Source organism: Notechis scutatus, chromosome 10, assembly GCF_049901735.1.
Source record: "Notechis scutatus isolate UNSWTSFEM ecotype Mainland chromosome 10, rNotScu1.2, whole genome shotgun sequence".
Classification (NCBI taxonomy): domain Eukaryota; kingdom Metazoa; phylum Chordata; class Lepidosauria; order Squamata; family Elapidae; genus Notechis; species Notechis scutatus.
In genome coordinates this window covers 18,182,412-18,207,232 of record NC_142018.1, presented here as the reverse complement: position 1 = coordinate 18,207,232, position 24,821 = coordinate 18,182,412, and the positions used below count along the sequence as shown (strand labels likewise).

The following is a 24,821-nucleotide window of genomic DNA, read 5'->3' as shown; positions in this document are numbered from 1 at the left end:
TGGATGATAAATAGATAGATAGATAGATAGATAGATAGATAGATAGATAGATAGATGATAGATAGATAGGTAGATGATGGATAGGTGGATGGATAGATGGATAGATAGATATAGATAGATGGATGGATGGGTAGATAAATATAGATGATAGATGGATGGATGGATGGATAGATAGATAGATAGATAGATAGATAGATAGATAGATAGATAGATAGATAGATATAGAAAGAAAGAAAGGAAAAAAGAAAGAAAAGAAAGAAAGAAAGAAAAGAAAAGAAAAGAAAAGAAAAGAAAAGAAAAGAAAAGAAAAGAAAAGAAAAGAAAAGAAAAGAAAGAGCACCTTTGGGACAACCGTGACCTGGATGACTGAGAATCTCTACAGACTTTTAACTCTGCAATTTGGGATGAACACCCTTGGAATGGTGTGGGAGCAGGAATGGATTTCCAGAGAGGAAAAAACTGCAGACTACAAGAACCATTTGCACCACTCAGGTGACCCTGAGGACAGAGATAAACCTCCAAGTGGCCTCAACGACCCTCAAAAAGGATGCAAATGACCAGCTGTCTGCAAGGAGTATAAATCCTTCCATTCCTCATCATCCAGTCAGAGCTGAAGAAGCTTTTTGGGCGAGAAGCGAAACGCCCTCAAAGAAAAACAAGTCCAGTTGCCTCTTGAAAAAAAAAAAATCACCTTTGGGACAGAAGAGCAATTGTTTTTGCTTCATTTCCACTTGTTCATCTTTCCATGCTCAAATGATATGATTTGGAGGCTGATGGATTCCAGAGAAAAAAAGGCACCAAAAACAAGAGCACACAACAGATGTAAACTAAATGTAAACCACTCCAAGACTGATTGCACGAAGTACGATTTCAGCCCCAGAGTGGTCAATGCCTGGAATTCACTACCTGATTCTGTTGTCACCTACTCAACCCCCCCCCCACTCCTTTATCCTCCAACTAACCTCTATTGACCTCACTCCATTCCTAAGAGGGCGTGTAAGGGGCGTGCATAAGTGCACCATCATGCCTACCGTCCCTGTCCTGTTGTCCCCATTTATTAGTTCCTAATTTTGTTATATTTAAACTTATGTTTATTCTTATTTCTATTGTATTGTAAGCGTTTGACAAAATAAATAAATAAATAAAATAAATCTCAGCTTGAAAGCAGAAAAAGAACCTGCTGCCTTCCACGAAACGCGCCTGTTCAATTCCAAGAGGCGTACAAATGGATACGTCCTCAAAATGGAAGGTTTAACCACGAACAACGATCTTGCAGCCACTGAGAGACAAGGTTTCTTTTGTTAGGAAGTCTGGAAAATATTCAGAAGTTCCTATGTATCAAGAAGCAAACTTATATCTCAGATAATAATGTTTTGGGGGAGATGCTTCCTTCCGCGTTGTTCTCAGATGGTGTGGCCTTCAACTTGCATCGTTCCTCACTCGACCGGCCAGTGGACGGAGGAATGTGGATTTAAAGTGTAGACTCAGCAGAATTATAATGCGCTGCTGTTTCTACAGAAACAAATCATTGCTAATTGCAGGGGACAATGTGCAATGTACTCAGCTACCTGTACTTAGTGTCCATTTGAAGCTACAACAGCACTGAAAAAGGAGAGTTATAACTTTTTTTTCCACAGTTACGACCGTTGCAGTGAAGGATCAGATGACGGGATGTATGTACAGTGGAGGCCCTGAGGATCAGAGGAAGGGTCATTTGTGGAGATAGGACCCAGGTGTGGATGGAATGGACATGAGAGGGAGGAATATGAATTCCGATAAAAACATTTTCTCTTGTCTTCATTTCTTTGCCTTTGGGCAGCCTTGCTCCTTCCTGTCTTCTCTCTCTCTGTGTAGAAGGAGGGGGGGCCTTGGGAGGAGGGGGAGTGCTGCCTCAGACAAAGTTAAAACTGCTTTTACTTTTCTCTGTGGAAGGAGGGGGGGTCACAGGAAGTGGAGGTACTGCTTTGAGTTGCTCTGTAATAGGAAAGGGGTTGGAACCGGACATTCTTAGCGAGGCAGAAGTTAGCACCTTAAACCACTAGCCAGGATATTAGGAATAAGAATAGCTTGCTTATAAGAAAAAAAAACCCAAAACCACATAGCTGGCACATGAAACTAGGATACTTTGTAAGATACCTGTGAGCTGGGGTGAAACACAGGTGATGTGACATTTAGCTATGTAGGGGGCTGAGATCCAAATAACCAATCAATATGATCTGTTATGCATGCATTACTAGGGGAAGGACAAAGATTGAATGCAACCACCCCTTGACTATAAAAAAATGCTGTAAGATTCTCATCGAGGCCCTTGGTTAGCTTTTGTTCTGACCCAACCAGGTCCCCAAAGAGCAAACACAGACAAAGGCAGCAGCCCCCCACCTTTTAAGGTTTAACAACAAATTCGGTTCTGAAGGCTGCTTTCCATTAATTAGCTCCGACAAGAAAGAGCCTCGCCAAGTTCTTTGTCAAGGCTGCCAAAAACCCAGAGATAAGAACTAATTTACAAGATTCTCCAAACATGAACTAAGATGTCCACCAGTTGAGCTTCATAGCTTCTTTGTGGTCTGCAAAAAACGCTTTTCCAAACCTGGTTTTTATCCTCTTGAGGGAGGGGCTGTTACCTTGCAGCCTTACTCCCGAGTCGCCTGTGCTGCTGTAATTGTTCTTTCCTCTGAGCAATCCTGTGCGCACACACACTTGGCACAGGCTCCTTGGGAACCTCCTCATCGCTGCTGCCAGCCCCCACAATCTCCGAAGGCCTTTGATGGTCCTGGCCCCTCATCAGAGTCCTCGCTCTCCTCAGCTGTCTGCACCTGCTGCTGGCTAACCACAACAGCTTTTGAGCCAGGGTCTTTATATCTTGGTACCAAAATAAAAGTATAATTTTGTACCACACTTTGTGTCCAGTGACTTATCGGCTTCGATACCAAGCAAGAGCCCAGTTTTGGGGACACCAGTCATGTGATCAAAATTCAGGCACTGGGCAAACTGACTCGTATTTATGATGGTTGCACTCTCCCAGGGTCATATGATCCTCTTTTGCGGCCTTCTGGTGATCTGCTTAGCGACCGTGTGACAAACTTAATAACATGCAGCAATTCGCTTAATAAAATGCAGCAAGAAAATTTGGCCAAACTCACTTAACAAATGTCTCACTTAACAACAGAAACTTTGGCCTCCATTGTGGTCATAAGTGGAGGGCTATCTGTATTTATGAACATTTAGAGTCCTTGGTGCTTGCTGAGTTTGGTTGATTATTTGTCAATATTTCCAAAATTAATTAGTGGGGTATTTAACTTCTTCTGTCTATATCAACATATCCAAGTCATTCTTTCTTGGCTGCATAATGGTTCGCCTTGAATAAGAATTCTTTTTCAACCAAGCCTACAATCCTAGCATCTTCTGGTGGTCTCCCTTCTCTAATCAGATGGTTGAATGCTACGGAGTTTTTCTGTGTCACTTAGGACCTCTAACACCTAAAATATTTTATTTAAATGCAAAAGAATATGCAGTACCAACAAAAGACAAAATACGAGCAGCTCTGCCAAAGCTTTACTCTGTGGTGCTCCCACCATGCTATCCTGAGTTTTGCAAGAAAGCCACGCTAAAACTGAGCATGCACCCAACAAACATTAAACCCAACTGGATTTGCACAAAGACAGCTGTAGTAAAACATGCTGACTAAACCACAAGAGGCGAGATGTGGTTTAAGTCTGGCTTGAGTCTGGCTTGTGTTCACATAATATATTCAGTTTGTAACCGACGTTTGTTTGTGGTTTATCACAGGCCAACAAAAAGTGGAAGTGAAGGAAATTCTTTGAACTTTGCCAGTTTAAGGTTGATTTACTATAGTTTAAGCAAAATACCTCTCAGGTTAAGAACATGGTCTTACAAAAAACCGATACATGGGACCAGGCTGTATAACTGGTGTGTGGAACAAATTAGCAGGAAACAAAACAGTGGAAAAGCAGCTTTTGCAAAAAAAGAAAAAGAAAAAAGACTGAAAAAAAATAGCAGGGAAACCAAACTATGGAAAATGAACTTTAAAAAAAATAAAGACCAAACCATAACGACAGTCATGTTACTGGTTTAGAAATAAAAGCTCTTTAAAACTGCAATTGGGGTGGATTTTAAAGAGGAAGGAACTTTCCGGCATTCACGTCAACAACAGAGTCATTCTCTCTTTTCCTGCTAGAACACAACATTTCCATTACACACTTTCAAATGGCACACTAAGGATCTCTTAGAAATCCACTCTCCAAATATCATAATCAGTTAAGAACAGAGTTTTTCAAACTGGGTATAACTCTTAAGATATGTCCGGCTCAGCTCAACCCCCAAAGCGGGGGAAACCAAGAGCTGGAACGGGAAGCTCCGTGAGGGCTGGACAATCCGGGGAGGAAGCCACGGGAGGAGAGGTGCGGGCGGCGCCGGGACTGGGTGGCCAGCTCAAAATGTCTCCAATCAACACGGGAGTGGAAATCCATTTGTGATGGCTAGGGAATTCTGGGAAGCGAAGTCCATAGGTGATGTGGCTGGGGAATTCTGGGAAGTGAAGTCCATACGTGATGTGGCTGAGGAATTCTGGGAAGTGAAGTCCATATGTGACATGGCTGGGGAATTCTGGGAAGTGAAGTCCATACGTGACATGGCTGGGGAATTCTGGGAAGTAAAGTCCATATGTGACATGGCTGGGGAATTCTGGGAAGTGAAGTCCATACGTGACATGGCTGGGGAATTCTGGGAAGTGAAGTCCATATGTGATGTGGCTAGGGAATTCTGAGAAGTGAAGTCCATATGTGACATGGCTGGGGAATTCTGGGAAGTAAAGTCCATATATGATGTGGCTGGGGAATTCTGGGAAGTGAAGTCCATATGTGACGTGTCTGGGGAATTCTGGGAAGTGAAGTCCATATGTGACGTGTCTGGGGAATTCTGGGAAGTGAAGTCCATATGTGATATGGCTGAGGAATTCTGGGAAGTGAACACCACACCATTCAAAGATGCTGAGTTTAAAAATTCCTGAGTTTAACTCCTCGCTTCCCCCTGCACCTTAATTTGAATATAAGATGCCAGGATGAGCTGGCTGGCCTTCCAGGATTAAGGCTAGGAAGAGATTCCCAGCCTGTTTCTTTCATTGCACTGTTTAACCCTGAGGGTCTCGTTCTAAATCCAGATTTCCTGGAAACGAAATTGAGTTAGGGAGACAAACCACTAGATTCCCGTCTAGGAACAGGGGAAAGGCAATGCCCTCTCTACAGCACAACTCCATTTGGGCCACCTGGTTCTTCCTCTGTCACTAAGGGAGGAGGAGGAGGAGGAGGAGGAGGAGAAGAAGGAGAAGGAGAAGAGGAGGAAGAGAGGGGGAAGAGGAGGAGGAGGAAGAGAAAAGGGGGAGGAGAGGAGGACAAAGAGGAGAGGAGGAAGAGAAAAAGGAGGAGGAGGAGAAGGAGAGAAGGAAGAGGAGGAGAGGAGGAAGAGAAGAAGATGGAGGAGGAGGAGAGGAAGAGGAGGAGGAGGAAGAGAAGAATATGTCCCCACTCAAAAAGGACGCACACACACACTCCCAGAGCGGGTCCGTCCCAGCTGCGAGCAGAAGATCTGCCGCTGGTTTGTTTTAAGAGGCGCCGCTTCTCTTTCCGAGAAGAGCTCCGGGCCCTGGCAAGTCCCGACCCGTCCCGGGAAGCGCCCCGACCGCAGCAACAACAACCCTGCCTTCCCTTCCCTTCCCTCCCGACACGGCCAACCCGCACGACTCCCTTGGCCCTTGGGCAAAGACCGAGGAAAAAAGCGCCGCAAAAAGCCAAGCCAGCCCAGCCGGAGCCCCCAGAAGGGGAGCTTTAAAAAAAAGCCAGGCGAGGAGAGCGCGCCTCCGAGCATGGGCAGAGTGCGCTTTCTTTTACTCTTCCCACTCCCAACGGGAAGGACGTGTGGGTCACCAAAGACCCCCCCTCCCCCGACGGAGGGGAGGCGGGGAAACAGGCAGAGATAGTGCCATTTGTCAGAGATGGGTGTCGGGTCTGCTGCTTAGGCGGGGGTGGGGTTGGACTAGATGTCCCACAAGGTCCCTTCCCACTCTGATTATCTGTTTTTAAAAAAAGGGTGCAGGGGAAAAAAAAAACCTTGCAAAGGGGGTGAAACTCAGCCCAGCGCCCCACTTGGAGCAATGCAAACAGGGGTGTTGGGTGGATGGGTGGGAGAAGGAAATAGGGAGACCCCACCCCCCGATTGGTTTCCTCCCCCTCCAATCCCCCAACCTCCAACTCCGCCTCTTGCAAAAGGGTTTTGCATGCATCCCCTCCGGTACCTGCCCGCCAGGTCTCTGCCCCGAGCTCTCCTGCCTCCTCCAGCCGCCCGGTTGCCGCTTCCACCGCGGCCGGGCCAAGCAGCAGTCGCCGCCCACGGGCGTTCCCGGCCGGGGAGCGGACCAGGCTGCTGCCTGCCTGCTTCCCTGCCTGCCTGCCTGCCTGCCTGCCAGGCTCCCGAGGCCAACGCTGGGCTCCTCCCGGGCGCCTTCCGCCTCTTGGCTCCCAGGATCTTGCCAAGCCCCCGAGGCTGCGTTCCCACGACACGCGCAATGCCCGCGTCTCCTTAGTAAGACCCCACCTGGAATCCTGCATCCAGTTTTGGTCGTCACACTATAAAAAAGATGTTGAGGCTCTAGAAAGAGTGCAGAGAAGAGCAACCAGGATGATGAGGGGACTGGAGGCTCAAACAAACAATGAACCGTTGCAGGAATTGGGCTTGGCTGGTCCAATCTGTCATCATCTCTGTCTATCTATCCATCATCTGTCTTCTATCTATCTATCTATCTATCTATCTATCTATCTATCTATCTATCTATCTATCTATCTATTCTATTCTATCTATCTATCTCGTATCTCTATCTATCTATCTATCTATCTATCTATCTATCTATATTCTATCTATCTATCTATTCTATTCTATTCTCATTCTATTCTATTCTATTCTATTCTATTCTATTCTATTCTATTCTATTCTGAATTCTATTCTATCCTATTCTGAATTCTATTCTAATTCTATTCTTTCTATTCTTATTCTTATTCATTCTTATTCTTATTCTATTCTAATTCTAATTCTATTCTAATTCTAATTCTATTCTATTCTATTCTCTGGCGGCTCTGATCATTGTATGGGACTGCTATCCACCGCTTTACCCCACCATTGGTCTGGGGAGGGGAGGCAGAGGAGTTGAGAAAGACTACTGCAGGTGCTGTCCCTGGGGCAGCCCTTGAAGAGTGCCTGGAAGGCTCAACTGGGTCTGTATCCAGGCCTAGGTTTCCGAGGCTGCGAAGGGCCTCCTTTCTGGCTAGTCTTGCAACTGCCTTCCATGATCTCTGATTTGGCTGCTGTAAATTCTACTTTTTGTGTTTGGGATGGGAGTGGAGGAGGAGGAGGAGGAGAGAGAGGAGAGGAGGAGGAAGAAGAAAGGGAAGAGAAGGAGAGAAGGAAGAGAAGGAGGTGGAGGAGAGGAGGAGGGAATTGTTCTTAATTTATTTTAAGATGGTTCCCGCTTGAGATTCAGATGGTCATCCAGATAAACTGAATAAAGTTCTGTTTGCATTTTTCTATCCAAATATACTTGCGCTTCATTTGAGTGTCAAGACGGCATTCAAGTTTAGAGCATGGTTCTCTAGTATAGACCCATTTGGGGAGGCAGGGCTGTGTTTCCAAGCATGCCAAAAACACCACCTCCTGGCTGTATATTGGTGCCAACATTGATTGTGTTGTGTCTTCTCAACTGCCACAGTATCTAATTAATTTTGTTTATAATGTAATAGTTTTTATTCTGTTGGTTGTTGTTCACTGCCCAGAATCTCGGGTTGAGATGAACGGCTGTACAAATTCATGAAACAAACACGTAAACAAGCTAAGCATGCAACCGTACGATGTCACAACAAAGACATGTGAAGGCTCTGTGTAATGTGTGAATCCAGCATTTGGATGGGAAACTGCACTGTTTACTACTGAAATCCTTCCATGGCCCTGCAGTAAGTGGTAAAACTATTTTTTTTAAAAAAAGATATAAATAAATAAAATCTGTGGACCTCTCTCTGTGTGTGTGTGTCTTTCTTCTTCTTCTTCTTCTTCTTCTTCTTCTTCTTCTTCTTCTTCTTCTTCTTCTTCTTCTTCTTCTTCTTCTTCTTCTTCTTCTTCTTCTTCTTCCTTCCTTCCTTCCTTCCTTCCTTCCTTCCTTCCTCCTCCTCCTTCTTCTCCGACTGCAAAATTCCACAAATAAAGCAAGACAATTGCATTTTGTAATTTTTCTTTTACCCTGTTCAATTCAAAAATCTCTTCATTAATTCTAGCACTCCCTCGTGTGGGGGAAAAACAGAACTAAAACTCCAGTTATAAAATCTGTGCAACACAAGAGTCGTTTCCCAAACATCAATACCCCAAAATTTTAACCTCTGCAAATGTACTAATCTGTATTTTTATTTTTTTTATTTTGCAAAACAGGTTGTGGACACACAAAATGGTTGCTATAGTGACTGTGGGCCAATCAGAAAGGGAAAACTTCCAGATACATACAACCAGCCAATGTTGTATTAAATAGTGTCCCTCATCTAAAAATGACTTCTACATTCACCCTCGAGTGATAATTAGTAATGCAAATTATGGTTGAAGTTTACCTTTTGCTATATGCTAATTTTCTATTCATTTTTTAAAAAATTAAAATAAATGTTTAGAAACAGGACAGGGAATATGCTAACAATCAATTGCTACAAGATAGGTAGCAAATAAATTCACATTGATTTGCATTGTATTTATTTGAATTCATCTAAATAAATAAATACAGTGAGTGCCGAGGAACATTTAAATGTTTTATTTATTTATTAAACACATTTTCTACACTGCCACAATCACAGCAACTCACATTTTGCAGCTTTCACATTTTCCGGTGGGCCCAGAGAGGATACACATAGATTCATAGTTTTTTTAAAAAAATGTCCATGATGGTAACTACTGGATAAAAAGGTAGCGGGGGGGGGGGGAGAGAAACTAGAAAAAGAAGACAAGTATGTGAAAATTGGAAGGGATAATTCAGGGCCCAGCATCAATGGAGCAGGTTAATAGTGTTCCTGCCCTACATTCTCATGTAGGATCGATATTGCAAGAGTCTTGAACAGAATTGCATGTAAGGGATTATGTAGATATTCATCCAGATAGTTCCAAAGTTGCCAATCAGGTTTGATTACAACAGGGATGTGGGAAGATGTGGGTTTGGAGTAAAAGGATGTATTCATTCGTTGATTTGTTTGCAACACCAATAGAGCTGACCAACTCAACAAAGAATAACTGTTGGAAAGAGTTGATACCATTGAAACACGAATAACATCCCTTGACACCATAGTAGCATCCCTGGACGCCTTAAAAGAAAGATTATCCAACCTTGAAAAAAAAGACACCACGCAAAAACCTGAACATCCAATAGCTACAAACCACATCTCTACCCAACAACCACAACCCAATCCACAACCCAATCCACAAAAAAACCCATAAGCCAGACAAATAATGAGGTAGACAGAACCAGTAGAAATCCACCCCTGATGAGGTTACCTAGTTGGGTCATGAGATGTCCGCAAGAAAAACCAACAAGCTCAGAGAGCCCTGAGCTTAAAAAATAGTCTCCTTTATTGCTATTATCGCTTGACAAACAAACATACTGTCCCCAAGATTAATATGGGAACAGACCCCACATATTAATCTTTTAACCTTGGAAAATATAAAAATATAAACCAGGTTTTTAAGAAGAGATTGGGTTGAAATGGTATAGGGTTTCCTGCCTAAGCAGGGGGTTGGACTAGAAGACCTCCAAGGTCCCTTCCAACTCTGTTATTCTATTCTATTCTATTCTATTCTATTCTATTCTATTCTATTCTATTCTATTCTATTCTAATTCTAATTCTAATTCTAATTCTATTCCTATCCTTTCTATTTCACCCTATTCCTAATCTGTCCTATCCTTCCTATTTCTTTATATTCCTACCCTATCCCTATCCCTATCCTATCCTATCCTATGCTATCCTATCCTAAAAAACCCTAACTTCTGGTGGCGGCCCTAAGAAACTCCACGCAAGCTGCAAAACTGAATCCAAGATTGCATCTCCCATCCGACCCCTTTCAATCTCGCTGCAGCTGATTGCAGAATCGGCCGGCAGGCAAGGCCGGGCGAGTGAGTGGGTGGATCCCCTCCGGGCGATCTCCGATTGCGCAACCTCCTGCGGGGACCGGCCGCGCGCGCCGCGTCTCCCTCTCTCCCCCCAGCCGGTCCGCCTTTCCTTGCGCCCCGCCCCGGTTCCTCCTCCATCTCCTCCTCCTCCTCCTCCTCTTCCTCCTGCGGGGCTCCAGCTCGCCCAGCCGCCGACCTCCATCCTGCACCAGCGGGCACAGCAGCAGCAGCCTCCTCCTTCTCCGCGATCCTAAGCAGCCGCATCGCGCGCAAGGCCGGGGCCATGGCGGGGGACGAGGCGGGCGGCGGCGGGGCGGCGGCGGAAGGCTCGGAGGCCGCCAGCCCGGGCTTGCTGATGGAGGTGGTCAGCTCCCCGCTGAACCTGAGCCTGCTGGGCCTCTGCCTCTTCCTGCTCTACCAGATCGTGCGCGGGGATCGGCCGCGCGCCCAGCCCGAGGACGAAGAGGAGCCGCCGCCGCTGCCCAAGCTCAAGCGCCGCGACTTCACCCTGGCCCAGCTGCGCCCCTTCGACGGCCTGGCCGACCCGCGCATCCTCATGGCCATCAACGGGAAGGTCTTCGACGTCAGCCGAGGCCGCAAGTTCTACGGGCCCGGTGAGCCGCCGCAGGCCGCAGAGCGGAAACCCCCCGCCGCCCCCGGGACCCCCCCCCCCCCGGCCGCCTTCAGCCCCGCAGGGGAGCCGGGCGGGCACAGACACAGAGTCCCGGTCTCAAAAAGAGCGCAGCTGAGAGCCCCCGGGGTGGGTGGGAGGGCTCAGATCCGTTTGCCCCTGAAACCCCAAGGAAGACCCCCCAAGTTGCAATGAGCCAGAGTGGATTCCCCATGTTGCAATCAACCAGAGTGGATCCCCCAAGTTGCAATGAGCCAGAGTGGATCCCCCAAGTTGCAATTAGCCAGAGTGGATCCCCCAAGTTGCAATGAGCTAGAGAGGATCCGCCAAGTTGCAGTCATCCAGAGTGGATCCGCCAAGTTGCAATCAGCCAGAGTGGATCCCCCAAGTTGCAATCAGCCAGAGTGGATCCCCCAAGTTGCAATCAGCCAGAAAAGGCCCAGAGAGGATCCCCCAACTTGCAACCAGATTCCCAGGGTGGGGGATGGGGGGATTTATGCTGAGGGAGAGTTGCAGCACCTAAAGTAGATTATTTCGGATTTGAGGATTTGCTTTGTTACGTTAAGAAGCGTTTAGTGGGGTGTATCTAAAGATCCAATCTGTGGTTTCTTTTCCTTATCGGATTTCTCCCCTCCACCCTTCTTCCCAGCTCATTGGCTGCGGGTGGTTTTAAGCCATAAAAAAAAACCTTGCCAGAAAGAGAGTGAAAATAAAAAGAGTTCAAAACAGGAATTATAACGGTTGAAAGAGGCAGAGGGGCCACCTTCAAGCCACCCCCACCTACCTCCCAGGGTTGGATAGCACACTTACACACACACACACACACACTCAATGTGCTCAATGGCCAGAACCAAAGGCCAGAATAGTGGGGGCCAGCCTCACTTCTGGGACAATAGTTGTTCTCCTAGATTAGGGGTCCCCAAACTTGGCAACTTTTAAGATTTGTGGACTTCAACTCCCAAAATTCTGGAAGTTGAAGTCCACAAGTCTTAAAGTTGTCCAAGTTTGGAGACCTTTGTCCTAGATCCTTGCTAGTGGAAATTCTTTTAGTCGGGATCTGCAACATACTTTCCCTGCTTCATCGGGTTAGATAGGTCAATGTTATCAGCACGAGATGGTTTTCAGATTACACTTTTAAGAACAAATGTAGACTTTGGCACACACACACACACACGCACACACAGAGGCCTCTTTCTGTTCCTTGCTGCCTGTCAAGGCCATTTTTTTTGCATTTGAGATTTTCACCGCATATTAACGTAAGTGCACAATTTATTAGCCGATCCTGCAAAGGACAGTAGCGAGCTATCTGTTCTTGTGAACTTGGAGGTTTGAAACTCTGGTGTAAATGAATAGTTTTTTAAAAAAAATCATCATCCAGGCATAGCTTTTGCAGAACCTCTTGGAAAAATGTCGCTTCCAAACACTTTTACCTGGTTGGAAAAAAAAAATGGACTCTGGTCCTACGAAGCGTTTCCAAGTTTATGGTGTAAGAGGGCAAAGGTAATTCTGTGAAATTCTTTTGCGCTCTAAAATGTCCCCAGAACTTAAAATTACCTTACGGTCAATGATCAGGAGCCCCGATAGCATGTGCTTTTTAATAATGGGTGAGGATTGTTATTTTATTATTTTATTTCATATGGTGTTTTTATATCCTTGTAAGCCGCCTTGAATAGCCATGTGCAAGTAGGGGGCAATATAAACTTTCTAAATAAGTAAAATATTTTGGTCGCAATGTTGGAAAGCTAGTTGAGTCTAGTGGTGAAGGCTTCAAACTGGGAGGGTGGGGGTTCTAGTCCTGCCTTAGGCATGAAAAACAGCTGGGTGACTTGGGGCCAGCCAGTCTCCACCCCTCCCCCCCCTCTCTATATACACACCTATCTATTTATTTTCTCTTTATCTAGATATCTATTACCTATTTATCTCTATCTAGATATCTATCACCTATCTATTTCTCTCTTTCACTCACTATCTATTTATCTCTCTCTCTCCCTCTCAACCCATCTCAAAGGATTGTTGTTATGGGAAAAAGTAGGAGAAAGAAAGAAAGAAGTAGGTATGTTCACTGTCTTATTTATAAAAAAATAAATAAAGGCAGGATACAAATAGGATAAACAATGAAGTGCAATTAGACACATTGTTTTGGGCTACTATATAGCTTTCCTCCTATAATGTTCAAAAAAACCAGTGCAGTTCATAGTAATTTTTCCCAAATTAGCAAAGCATGGTTACATGCTAACTCTGGGAACTACAGTAAATCAGTTTTAGAGACATATTTATTATAGCCATTTCTGTTTTATTTCTGGCTAACAGGCCCAAGGCAGGGGTGTAATCTGAAGGCCCTTCTTTCAGATTAAGCTTCGATGAAAATGCAGATTTAGAACAGAGTCGAATAGAGCTGGAAGGGACTTTGGAGGTCTTCTAGTCCAGTCCCTCAAGCAGGAAAACTTATACTATTTAGTGGAATCCGGGGTTTAATTTTGGAATAAGTCTGAATTCAAAAGCTGCAGGACCCTAAAAAAACCAAAGCGCCAAAAACTTTGGCTGCAATCCTGCGTTTCAGGTTTAGGCAGCCAGGAACACAACCCAAGGTCAGGCCTTGGGAGCGTATGTGTGCAAAAGAGAGCCAACCCAGTGGCTTTTGTGTTTTCCCATAAAATATTTATGGCTGAGATCCGATCTGGCGTTGCTCAGAAACGAGCTGTAACATTGAAAAACCACGAAGACGAAACTTCTCCCGTCAGCCTGAAATCAACCAGGCAGCGTCTTGCTTAAGGCAGTTCTCAACACAACCGCATGTTGCTCTGAACTTTTGCGGTTGTGTGAATCAACCCAACTGGCCCCGGGTAGAGTAGCAGGGAGAGAGAGAAAGATCTCCCTTCCCTGGGAATGCTCAACCACGGAAAGTGGGGAAATCCCAAGATAAGCGTGGATCGTTGCCTGGGCCTCCCCCGTTGAAGAGTATTTCATCCAGTTAAATATAATATTTAGTTTTAGTTTACTTGATTGTCATTGCACCTCGTACAACGAAATTAAATGCCATCTTCAGTGCACATTCTAACTATAAAACTAAAACAAAGATACACCTCCTTCACGTTCTACACAATTGAACTGAAAGCTTCTGATGTTGCAATAATATTGGACTATGTGGTAGAATTCAATAAGAGTTCCTGCCCTGGGATAGAAGCTGTTTTTCAGCCTATTTGTCCTTGTTTTTATTATTATCCTGTACCACTTGCCCGATGGTAATAGTTCAAAAAAAAAGGGGGGGGGTTGCCCAGGAAGAGATGGATCTTTAGGAATGTTTTAAACTTTCTTAAAGCTGCGGGAGCTATAAAGATCTTCTAGAGAGAAGAGAGGGCAACCAATGACCATCTGGGAAGGGTGTCAGCAGTCCGTGGCTCTAGAGCCACATGCGGCTCTTTTGGGCCCTCTGCTGTGGCTCCCTGTTGGATGATCCTACCACTGGCTGGCCCCGACTCTCAACCTCCCCTCCCAGTCTGAGAAGGTAAAACACAAAAAACAGAAATGAGAGGGAGAGAGAGAGAGAGAGAGAGAGACCCATTTCCCACAAAAACACCAGGAGCCACAAAACCTGGGTAGGCCTGGGTGTGGGTGTCATGTGACTGAGTGGGAATGACGTTGAGTTGGCCACGTCCACCCAGGTTTTGTGGCTCTCCCGGTGTTTTCTGTGGGAAACGGGTTCAAATGGCTTTTTTTAGAAAGTTTAAAGTTGCAGATCCCTACTCTGGGCAATGACATTTAACCCTCTGGGGCGCTGTCCCATCCCGCCCCTGTGCGATTGGCAGATCAGACACAGGGGCAGTAATACAATTTAGGATGGGTGCGTGCAGGAAACAGGCCTTTCTGTGCCAGGTGCAGTTGCCAAGCCCGCCTTCTGCCCCCACCCCTCCTCCAATTTCCATCTCAATCCCACCTCGTCTAACCAGCCGGACTTGTTCTCTGAGAGGGATAATCCTCCCAAGTCTTAAGGGGATGGATCAAAAGGGTGCAACGTTGCCTTTTTCTTTGGTGCCCAGCTTCTCTTTCGCCACTCCGCCTTCAGCTCCCTTGGCCTATGGGAGGAGGGGAGTGGTGCATTGCACAAGACCAAACAGTTTTGCCTCAAAGGGCCCCCCCACGCCTCCCCCTCCTGTTCTCCCTTTGAGAGATTAGGTAAGGAGCGAGGAAACCAGAACCGCTGGGAGCTCTTGGCAATCCTTATGCAGTGTTGGCCAAACAAACAGGTTTTCCCTTCCCTTCTTGCACGGAGATGTTTACCCAATCTTGCAAGCTATGCAAAGTATGTTTCTGCGCCACCTGATTATCACTGCTTCGGGAAGTGAATCATAAGAATGAAGAAGGGCTCCAGAGCAGGATAAAAAAGGCCAAATGCAGTCTAAACATCTGGCTGATTATGCGGCGAGCTGTATTAAGGGATGACTATCAAGGGCATTGTTGATATCCTCATCTTCACAAAGCTAAAGGTTTTTAACCTGAGTTTCAGAAATACGTTGTTGGTTCTCTTTCTTGCAACAATGCCATTGCTTTTTGATATCTATCTATCTATCATCTATCTATCTATCTATCTATCTATCTATCTATCTATCTATCTATCTATCTATCTATCTATCTATCTATCATCTATCTATCTATCCATCTATCATCTCTATCTATCTATCTATCTATCTATCTATCTATCTATCTATCTATCTATCTATCCATCCATCCATCCATCCATCCATCCATCTATATCTATCTATCTATCTATCTATCTATCTATCTATCTATCGAAAAGCGAAAGACCACTCACGCATCATCATAAAATCTCCAGAACCATAAAGCTTACAAACTTGAACATTGGCATGTTTGTTCCTCTTGGCTTCTAGGTGCTCACTGAGAAAGGATTTTTTGAAATGACTATCAGAGCATTAGAATTTTGTATATTATTATTAACACGCTCTGATGCTAAGGAGTTCTACTCCCCCTCCCCACCTGAAAAGAAATCTGTTCCAAATGCAAAACACAAGCAGAGGAGAGGAGTTTCAGTTGTAGTTTCACAGCACCAAGCAGCTTTAGTACAGAACAGTTGAGCTAAGCCACGCCCAGGCTCCTTGCTGTCTCCTTACTCACATAGCAAATACTGTTTCAGTTTCCAAACAGCCCTGAACTATCTCAAACACTGACAGGATGCTAGCCAGATAAGTACTGATGGATGCTGGTAAGCAGAGGCAGAATTTTTTCCCTTATTTTCCTCCCCCAAAAACTAAGCCTGACCACATAGTTTTGTAGCGAAGCACGGGTATCGAGCTATTATATATATAAATTTTATTAATTTTCTATTGTTTACAATTGTAAACTCTCTGGATATTTAATTTGCGTAACAATACAGATCCCATTCTTAATCTCTATCCCCGCTTTTTTTTCCAACCGCTGGTAAAATAAGTTGCATGTTTGATAATATTCTGTGTCTTCTTTCGGTTGAATTTTCAATGTAAGTCTGTCCATTGCTGCACAAACTGCCATTGGCTTTTGAGCATGTTTTTCCCCCACCCAATGTTCCTGAAACTCTGAGAATGTCAAGGCTAACTAAATTCAGCTCCATCCCATCTGATCCACTTTTTTCGCCATCTTGGCCAAGGCTGGCTAGATGCTCCCAATTAGCCGAGCTTGGAACCTGGAGTAGCTGAAAAGCAACCAGCAGGGAAAGAGTTAAGCATCCTCCCTCTCTCTCTCTCTCTCTCTCCCTCCCTCCCTCCCTCTCTCTCTCTCTCTCAAAAAATCTCAAAAAATGGAATTTTATAATTCTTGAGCCGTATCCTGGGAATGCCTGAGTTTTTTTCCCTTGGCTTTCTAATATATCTCTTCTTGTTTTCGCCGCATCTGATTGTCCTGTGCATGAAAAGTCACCCGTCAGTTATGCCTATCTTGTGTCCTCGATACGTATCTCAACTCTATTGTGTATCTTGAGCGACGGGCAGGCAGATGAAGTGTGCAGATTGCAAAGAGAGTAGGAGTGTCAAACTAAAGGCCTGCGGGCCAGATATGGTGCTTTATCTGAGGGAATGTCTCTTGCCGGTCACATCTACCTGACCCATTACAGAGAGGAGGGAGGGAATACTGTGGGTCCCATCCCTGAGGGAGAAACACCTAGTGGGACCCAGAAGAAGAAGGGCCTTCTCTGTTGCAGAGTTACAAAGTTTCTCAACTCCACTCCCCCTTCTTCCTCCCCCAAAAAAACCAATAGAAAAAGAAAATATGTATATATATGTGTGTATATTTAAAAAAGAAAAATTACTAAAGGAAGCCTCTATTAAAAATATAAACAGTCAAAAAGGAAGGTAATTATAGAAAGAAAAAAAAAACCAGTCTGGTTACAATTACTAATCACAATAGAAGTTCGCTAGAAAAAAAAAAAGTAAAAAGCCAAGCCTCATTTTGACATCTCCTAAAAAATCACCACTAAGTCCATCTTATCAAATTCTGTCAAAAATCTTACAGATTCCTTCTTCTTCTAGGGTGTCCTTATCCCAAATAAAAAATAAATAAATCTCACCAGCCGATACACTTTCTCTTTCTTCTCTTCCTTCCGGAGCTGTCCCTGCTTCAGCAAAAGCTTAATAGCTGCCTCTCCGCCCCGATGGTAAAGGGGCTTCTTCTGGATCCACCAGGGACTTGCGGTGTCCTGTGATCAACAAACGCGCCCCTTACTATCACCGTCTCTACAGGACGGTTTAGGTCCGTTAAGGACCGACCAGGGCGAATATCAGCTGTAACCCGACCCCGAAATTACAACTGTGGCAACGGCAGTGGCTCCACCTTCTCTGTGGCAGTTTCCTTTCTCTGGAACATCATCTCCCCTTTACCTGCACTGCGCCTCAAAGCTGATTTTTCAGCTGGTTTGAGGCCTTTTTCAGCCTCCCAGAGGCTTGGGAAAAGCCTCTGCAAGGCTTTTCAGGACAAATAATAGGCCCGTTTCATCACTTGTGGTATTACAGGAAGTAACGAAACGGGCCTATTTTTCTCAAGCCCCTTTCCTCAAGCCCCTGAGAGGCTGAAAAAGGCCTCAAACCAGCTGAAAAATCAGCTGTGAGGCGCATGCATGCGCAGTGAGGTAAATTTGCCTGTTTTTGACTTGTGGCACGCATGCCATAGGTTCGCCATCACGGGTATAGAGGTAGTCATCGACTTAAATGTTTATTTAGTGACTGCTCAAAGTTACAAGGGCCTGGAATAAGGGGCTTGTGAACCTTTTCTCACACACTTGCAATCTTGGTAACCTTCCCCCCTCCCTCTCCCCCCCCCGGCTCGCATGATCAAATTTCAGATTGCTTGGCAACCGGTTCAGACTTATGACTGTGGTTGTGTTCCCATGGGGGGGGGGGTTACGTGATTCCCCCTTTTGACAATCCAAATCAACGGGGAAGCCAAGCCAGACTCGCTTTGACAACCGTGTTAACTTAACTCATCAGCTGCCGTGGTTCGCTCGACAGCGGCGGCAAGAAAAGTTGTAAAACTGAGGCCAAACTCGCTTAACCACAGGAATGTGGGGCTCGGTTGTGGTCGTAAGTCAAGGACCACCTGGACCAAAATATAACAGTAAGATTTCTGTTTGTTGGGGTGGGGGGGCAAAGGTCAGTAGCTAGAGAACGATTAAAACATGTAGACATTTCCAAAACCCAGCAACAATTTGTAAGGAGGAGCAAAGTTACTGATTTATCTTTACTGTTTAAAGTCCTTGATGGATCCAGCAAAAGTTGCAGCCTTTAGAAAAAAACCAGCAACTCTTTTTTTTTTTTAAAGCAAACCTTTTGCTTTTAAAATCCTGCGCAAAGGTTAGGCCCGTTTACCCAAGAACTGGAGGCTCCAATTTTAACAAGACTTTCAAAGTAGGGACATGGGTGCCTCTGTTCTGGCCCAGTGGTTAGACGGCAGTACTGCAGCGCTACTTCTGCTGCTTGCCGGCTGCCTGAGATTTGGCAGTTTGAATCTCACTAGGTTCCAGGTTGATTCATCCCTCTGTCCTTCCAAGGTGGGTAAAATGAGGACCCAGATTGTTGGGGGCAATTATGCTGACTCTATAAACTGCTTAGAGAGGGCTGTGAAGTCCTGTAAAGCAATATATAAGTCTTAAGTGTGATTGCTTGCAAAGGAAGGAAAAGGAAGGAAGGAGTGGGGAGGGAGGAAGGGAGGGAAGCGGTGCAGTTGTTACAATGCAGTATTGCAGGATAATTCTGCCCACGGCAAGGAGTTCAATCCTGACTGGCTCAAGGTTGACTCAGCCTTCCATCCTTCCAAGATGGGTAAAATGAGGACCCAGATTGTTGGGGGCAATAGGCTGATTCTGTAAACCACTTAAGAGAGGGCTATAAAAGCACTGTAAAGCGGTATATAAGTCTAAGGGCTATTGCTATTGTTCTAAGCCTGGGCTGTTCTCCGCAGAGGGACCTTACGGCATCTTTGCTGGAAGAGACGCTTCCCGTGGCCTCGCGACTTTCTGCCTCGATAAAGAAGCTCTGAAAGACGAATACGATGATCTCTCCGACCTGGATGCTACGCAGAAAGAAACGCTGAGTGATTGGGAACAGCAGTTTACGTGTAAGTATTTCAAATTTTGTCTAGGTGGAATTGGGGATTTGAAAATGGTATGTGGAAATGGCCTTGGGAGAGGGAATGGTCAGATAAGAGACGGAATGGCCCACAGCTGCATAATGGGCGCAGACTCAAGAGGGGAATCTCCCTTGAAATAATAGAAAATACTGGTAGCTGGGGTTTTAGATTTTGACAGAGGTTTGCTCTCCCAAGCTTGTTTCAATTTAGTTTCTGGACGTTTCTTTATCAGACTAGGTAACATCATTACCAGAATTGTCTTCTATTCTCCTTAGTTTATAAATACCTTGTGTGGTCAGTTGGTCATTTGTAGAACGTAGAATAACAGAGTTGGAAGGGACCTTGTAGGTCATCTAGTCCAGGGGTCTCCAACCTTTTGGACCTCAGGGACCACCAAACTCATAATTTTAAATCCCACGGTCCACTAATATGTATTTCGACTGACGATGGCTTGCTGACATTGGTGGGAAAATCGCTCCCCATATTCCAGAGCTGTAGTAGTCACAGGACTGGCTCTTTGGTCATCCTGGAGCAGCTGCTCCTCCACCCGGGTGCACCGGCCTGCCATGGACTGGAGGAGTTGCTCTGGGATGACCTAAGGGCCAGTCCTGTGACTACTGCGGCTCTGGAATATGGGGACCGACTTTCCCACCAACGTCAGCAAGCCACCCCGGGGCGGATTTCCTTCCCCTGCCTTTGGTCTTACCTTCTAGTTCCAGCTTGCGTAGCTCTACTCAAGGTTTGTGCTCGGCTGAAAGGTGGGGGCCAGCAGGTGGGCAGGCCATGTAGGCGGTGCGGCCTTGTGTTCCTACGCAGCCTGGATTAATTGCTTTGGTGGGCGGGAACATTTCTCTGCGGACCATCAAAATTTTCTCACGGACCACCAGTGGTCCCCGACCCACCAGTCGGCGACCACTGTTCTAGTCCAACCCCCGGCCTAGGCAGGAAACCCCTACACCACTTCAGACAAATGGTTATCCATTCTCTTCTTAAAAACTTCCAGGGTTGGAGCATTTACAACTTCTGGAGACAAGTTGTTCCACTGATGGTTGGTTGTTCATTTGGAGCTGTATCAGCTGTTCAGAATTTAAATATAGCTCCAAGGGAACAAACGATCAACTCCACTAACAACCCAAATTTGGAGCATAATTGTCAAGGACTAACTGTATTCTTTGCAGGCCATCTAACATCTTGTGGAATCCAAACAAAACCAGTTGCTTTTGGCTTTACTGTGTTCCTTGGGGAGGGTAGAATTTGATACGAAGTTTGTCAATACCGATTGAAATAATAATTCTTATTTCGTGGCAATTGTCTTTATTCAGTTAAATATCACTACGTCGGCAAGCTGTTGAAGGATGGAGAAGAACCGACGGTCTATTCCGATGAAGAAGAAGAAACGAAAGATGTGAAAGACCGCAAGAACGATTAGTGAATTGCACCAAGGAGCCTCCTGACGCTAGCTGGTTTCTTTGCTTTTAATTTTTAAAGGACATTTTTATCATATTCCTCCCCTTTCTATTTTTTCCCTTTTCCTACATCTGCCGTTTTTAGAAATATTAGTACTTGCAGTGACATTGGTCGCAACACTGCACTTTTTAAATCAACGTTCCTAAGTAACTCAGTGCTAACTTTTTCCAATCCAAGACGAGGGCTTTGGAGGGCAGTAGAGCAATGGCCAAAACTGGTTGGTGGTACGTAAAGAACCTCACCAGCTAAGCAATGGCCGTTAGGATCTCCCTTTCGTTTAATGGCGCTTTGCAGGATGTCACTCGGAGGACCTGTTGAACGGACATTGCAACGTATTTGAAGGTTGACCCTGGACCAGAAAATTATCTCCTCGTAGGAGATAACTTGCTTTGTCCTTCAACCCCGTTAGGCTTAGTGGGTGTTCAGAAAGGGTTCCTCTACCTTCCCATTTCCTGTTTCTTTATCGTTCCTTTTACACGAACTTGTCTTCCACCTGATTGTCTATCTGTGTGCATCCTTTGAATGAACTTCATCTGCTGCGAAGGCCTCCACATGTGCATTTTCTGAGGGGGTTTATATCATTTCAGTTCCTTAGAAGTGCAAAATGTAGTTGGTGGTTTTATTTTCTTTTTTTGTCATCGCTAATGTAGCATTGGAAGCGGTTGAAAAGTGGTTTTATATAGATACTTACATCCAACGGACGGGGCCCTAGCTTTTGAAGCAGTATAACTTCCTCTTTTTTTAATGCAATCCTTTTATTAGAAAACAGTCTCAAGATAAGAATTAGTATGAAATGTGACCTCATTGTGGGCAGCAGCATCATGGGCGCAAAGTGGCAGGAATGAGATGAGGGGCTGTTCTTGGGAAGGCTCCTAAGACGTCTGGCTCCATTTTTCCTTCAGGTACTTTTGGGTCAGCCAGGTTCTGATCAGGGACCTCCTTGAGAGCATGGCCTTGGTTGTGTTCTTTTAACCTCCGGTGTCAGCTGAATTTGGTGGAGGGCCTGCTGCACAGCGTAATTCTCTAAAAAGAAGAGGCTCCGTGCTTACTGCAAATACCAAAGTTGCGGCCCAAAATCACTTCCTTTTGAGGAGGAGCATTTTCATCTTTCAACTAGGCTAATTGACCACGGTGCATATGTAACAAGTGAGTTGTTGGTTTAGCTGCAACGCGACCATCAGGGCTCCCTTACAATTGGTGGTTAATTGTAAGCTTTTAAGATCTTGGCAGGATCTTACTTGCAGGTGCCAAGTAGTCAAACATTCCTTGATTTCAGATCAATAAACCCAAGTTTCACTATAGGATGATGGATCCACTGCCCAAGTATTCTCGGGTACATTTTTGGGTGCAGTTGAGATTCAGTTCGTTTCGTGTGGTCGTTCGCAGCGTGAAATCGGCCGGATTTAAGAAAGTTAGGAAAGGACTATGGAACCCAGGAAAACTGTTTCAAAGGAGTTATTCCCGAGTTGGTTTCTTTTCCCACCCTTTTTATATACTCACCGTTTTGTGGGACTCAAAACAGTAAGGAGTTCTTCTCCTTTGCTTCTAAAAAAAAACACTACTTTTCACAACAAGCAATAAATGTTGTAACTTTGGACTTCTACCTTTGTTAAATGCAAAGTACAGAATTTAGATTTGTTGCCTATTCCCATTTCCCCAAATGTACAACCTTCTTCATTGCTTGTTGCCCTAAAGACAATTAACTGGCTGAAATTTTGTGACCTACCTCTGGGCTTTGTAGGGTAATTAACAAAAAGCTAATTTTTTAAAAAAACCTGCTTCTTTCTAAAGTCACCATTCTTGCACAATTGATGCTGAACAATGTTTCAAATTCAAAGCCGGGATTGGTTGTACTTGCTTTATTTTTAAAGGCGAGGAAATAAAATTTTTCCTACAAATGAGGTTTTCTTTTGACTTTTAATATATATGACGTGCGGAATTTAGCATTCCAGAATCACCTGGGAAAGAAAGGTGTTTAGGATGGAACCTCTTCTGCAGGGCTTTGAACTGCTGGTGATGTAATGCTAAGTAGGAACCATTTCAAATTTTGGGAAGACTCATCACACACAGCACATTGCTCAGTGCCAAGGCTCTCTTTAGGTATTTCTTTTGCTTTTAGATGAGTAAAATCTTTCTTAGCAGGCTCTGAAGTTGCCAAAGGTACAAACAGATGGATTTCTGTGTTTAGTGCAATAAAACTAGCTTGTTTTTGCTCCTTAAATCTCATTTTAGATGGCTGCAATTACGGAAATAAAACGAGGGGTTCAAAAAGGCTAAAAGTTCCGTTTTCTTGCAGGACTTTCCCATGTTAGAAACCACATTTATTAACCTCTTTCTAAACAAGGATTAAAAAAAGAGAAGTGCTCTATATCCCAGCGTCTCCTCCTTTTACAACGTGCTCAGGAAATCTGATAAAATCTCGAGATGCCATTGTTTTTTAGCTGCCTCTGGCTGAGCATTAGATAAGAGGGTTGGGGATTTTGACACATTTATATAGGTGACACCCAAAAAATCTCCATTTCAAGATACTGGCAGCAAGGAGGAGAGATTGTGTGGGGCAAGAAAGGCCGTAGGGAAACCACTGGCCAATTTTGCAAACAAAGAGGTGGGGAAACGTGGTGGAGAAATCTAGCACTGATGACAGTTACATTGCTGAGTAAGGAAACGTCTGCAAGAAAAGAACAAAAGCTCAGAGAGCGCCAAAGACCCCACAATCCTCCTCTTCCTCCTCTCCACAAACCCCATTCCCTGTTAGCACTGATGACATTACCTAGTTGGATAATGAAGCATCTGCAAGAAAACCACCAAGCTCAGAAAGCACCAAGGACTCCTCATTTCAACCCTGAGCTACAAATATTCTCCTTTATTGCAACCAGCGCGCACTTAATACCCCAGTGGTGGGATTCCATTTTTTTTTTACTACCGGTTCGGTGCGCGTGGCTTGGTGGACGTGGCTGGGGAAGGATACTATATCATCTCCAGTCAGAAGTGGCATTTGCCGGTTCTCTGAACTACTCAAAATTTCCGCTATTGGTTCTCCAGAACTGGACAGAACCTGTTGAATACCACCTCTGTCATGCTCGTGCACCTAATGCGCAAGTGCAGCTTTCCACACATCAGCTGATGCACGCAGCCAATCAGAAGAGAGGATAAAGAAAAGCACAGGAGCAGGTGGGAGGGCCAATCCTGCACTTTTTTCTCTCCACTCAGCTGATCGTTGGAGGCTTTTTTTTTCTTCCGATCAGCTGATCGTAGCAATTTTTGCTACTGGTTCAGATGAACCGGTCCAAATCGGTAGCATACCACAATGCAGGGAAACCTTTATTTATCCCTTGGGCTTCTATGCTGCTTCAGTTTTCAATATTCCGAATGGCTTACACACACGTACACATTCTTTAGCGCAGTTACAAGTCAGCTCTGATGTGATGTCCATGAGACAGCAAAGCGTTCCAAGCTTCTTCCCCCCCCTTTAGATCATAAAAGCGGTATTTGTGAAGGGCTGTGTGGGTCAAGTCTAATGAAATGATGGAGTAGGTGCCATGTGGATCATCGTTGCTTATACACTCCATGAAAAAGTGGGGTGTTCTTCAACATCCCCTAAGTGTGTGGATCACCCCAACTTCCCTTCGACTTGTACACAGTTGGACCTACTTCTACAGACCAGGGGTCTTCACACTTCAAACTTGACAGCTTTGAGACCTGTGCACTTCAACTCCCAGAATTCCTCCTCCAGTCATGTTCGCTTAGGAACTCTGGGAGTTTGAAGTCCACAAGTCTTAAACTTGCTAAGTTTGAAGACCCTTGATATAAACCTGGACTCCAGCTACTGGCCGTTTTCTCCTAGGCTCAGAGACATTCTTAAAAATCAAGTTGCTACAATATTGGCCAGGGGAAATCTCTTAACCATGGCGATTTTAAGAC

At 44.9% G+C, this 24,821-nt stretch overlaps 2 protein-coding genes across 2 annotated transcripts in view; one reads left to right on the top strand and one right to left on the bottom strand.

Moving 5' to 3' along the window:
• KIAA1210 (KIAA1210 ortholog) overlaps positions 1-6,458 on the bottom strand; it is a 40,441-nt gene extending 33,983 nt beyond the window's left edge. Inside the window, exon 1 of the mRNA XM_087972182.1 lies at positions 6,308-6,458. The gene's annotated coding sequence lies outside the window, so the exon portion shown is untranslated. The remainder of the gene's footprint in view (positions 1-6,307) is intronic.
• A 3,758-nt stretch (positions 6,459-10,216) lies between these two features.
• PGRMC1 (progesterone receptor membrane component 1) lies at positions 10,217-22,798 on the top strand. The gene is made up of 3 exons (XM_026687816.2): positions 10,217-10,809; positions 19,266-19,421; positions 20,756-22,798. The coding sequence occupies exons 1-3, from the start codon at positions 10,479-10,481 to the stop codon at positions 20,860-20,862; spliced, it is 594 nt and encodes a 197-aa protein (XP_026543601.2). The 5' UTR covers positions 10,217-10,478; the 3' UTR covers positions 20,863-22,798.
• Positions 22,799-24,821: the final 2,023 nt, after the last annotated feature.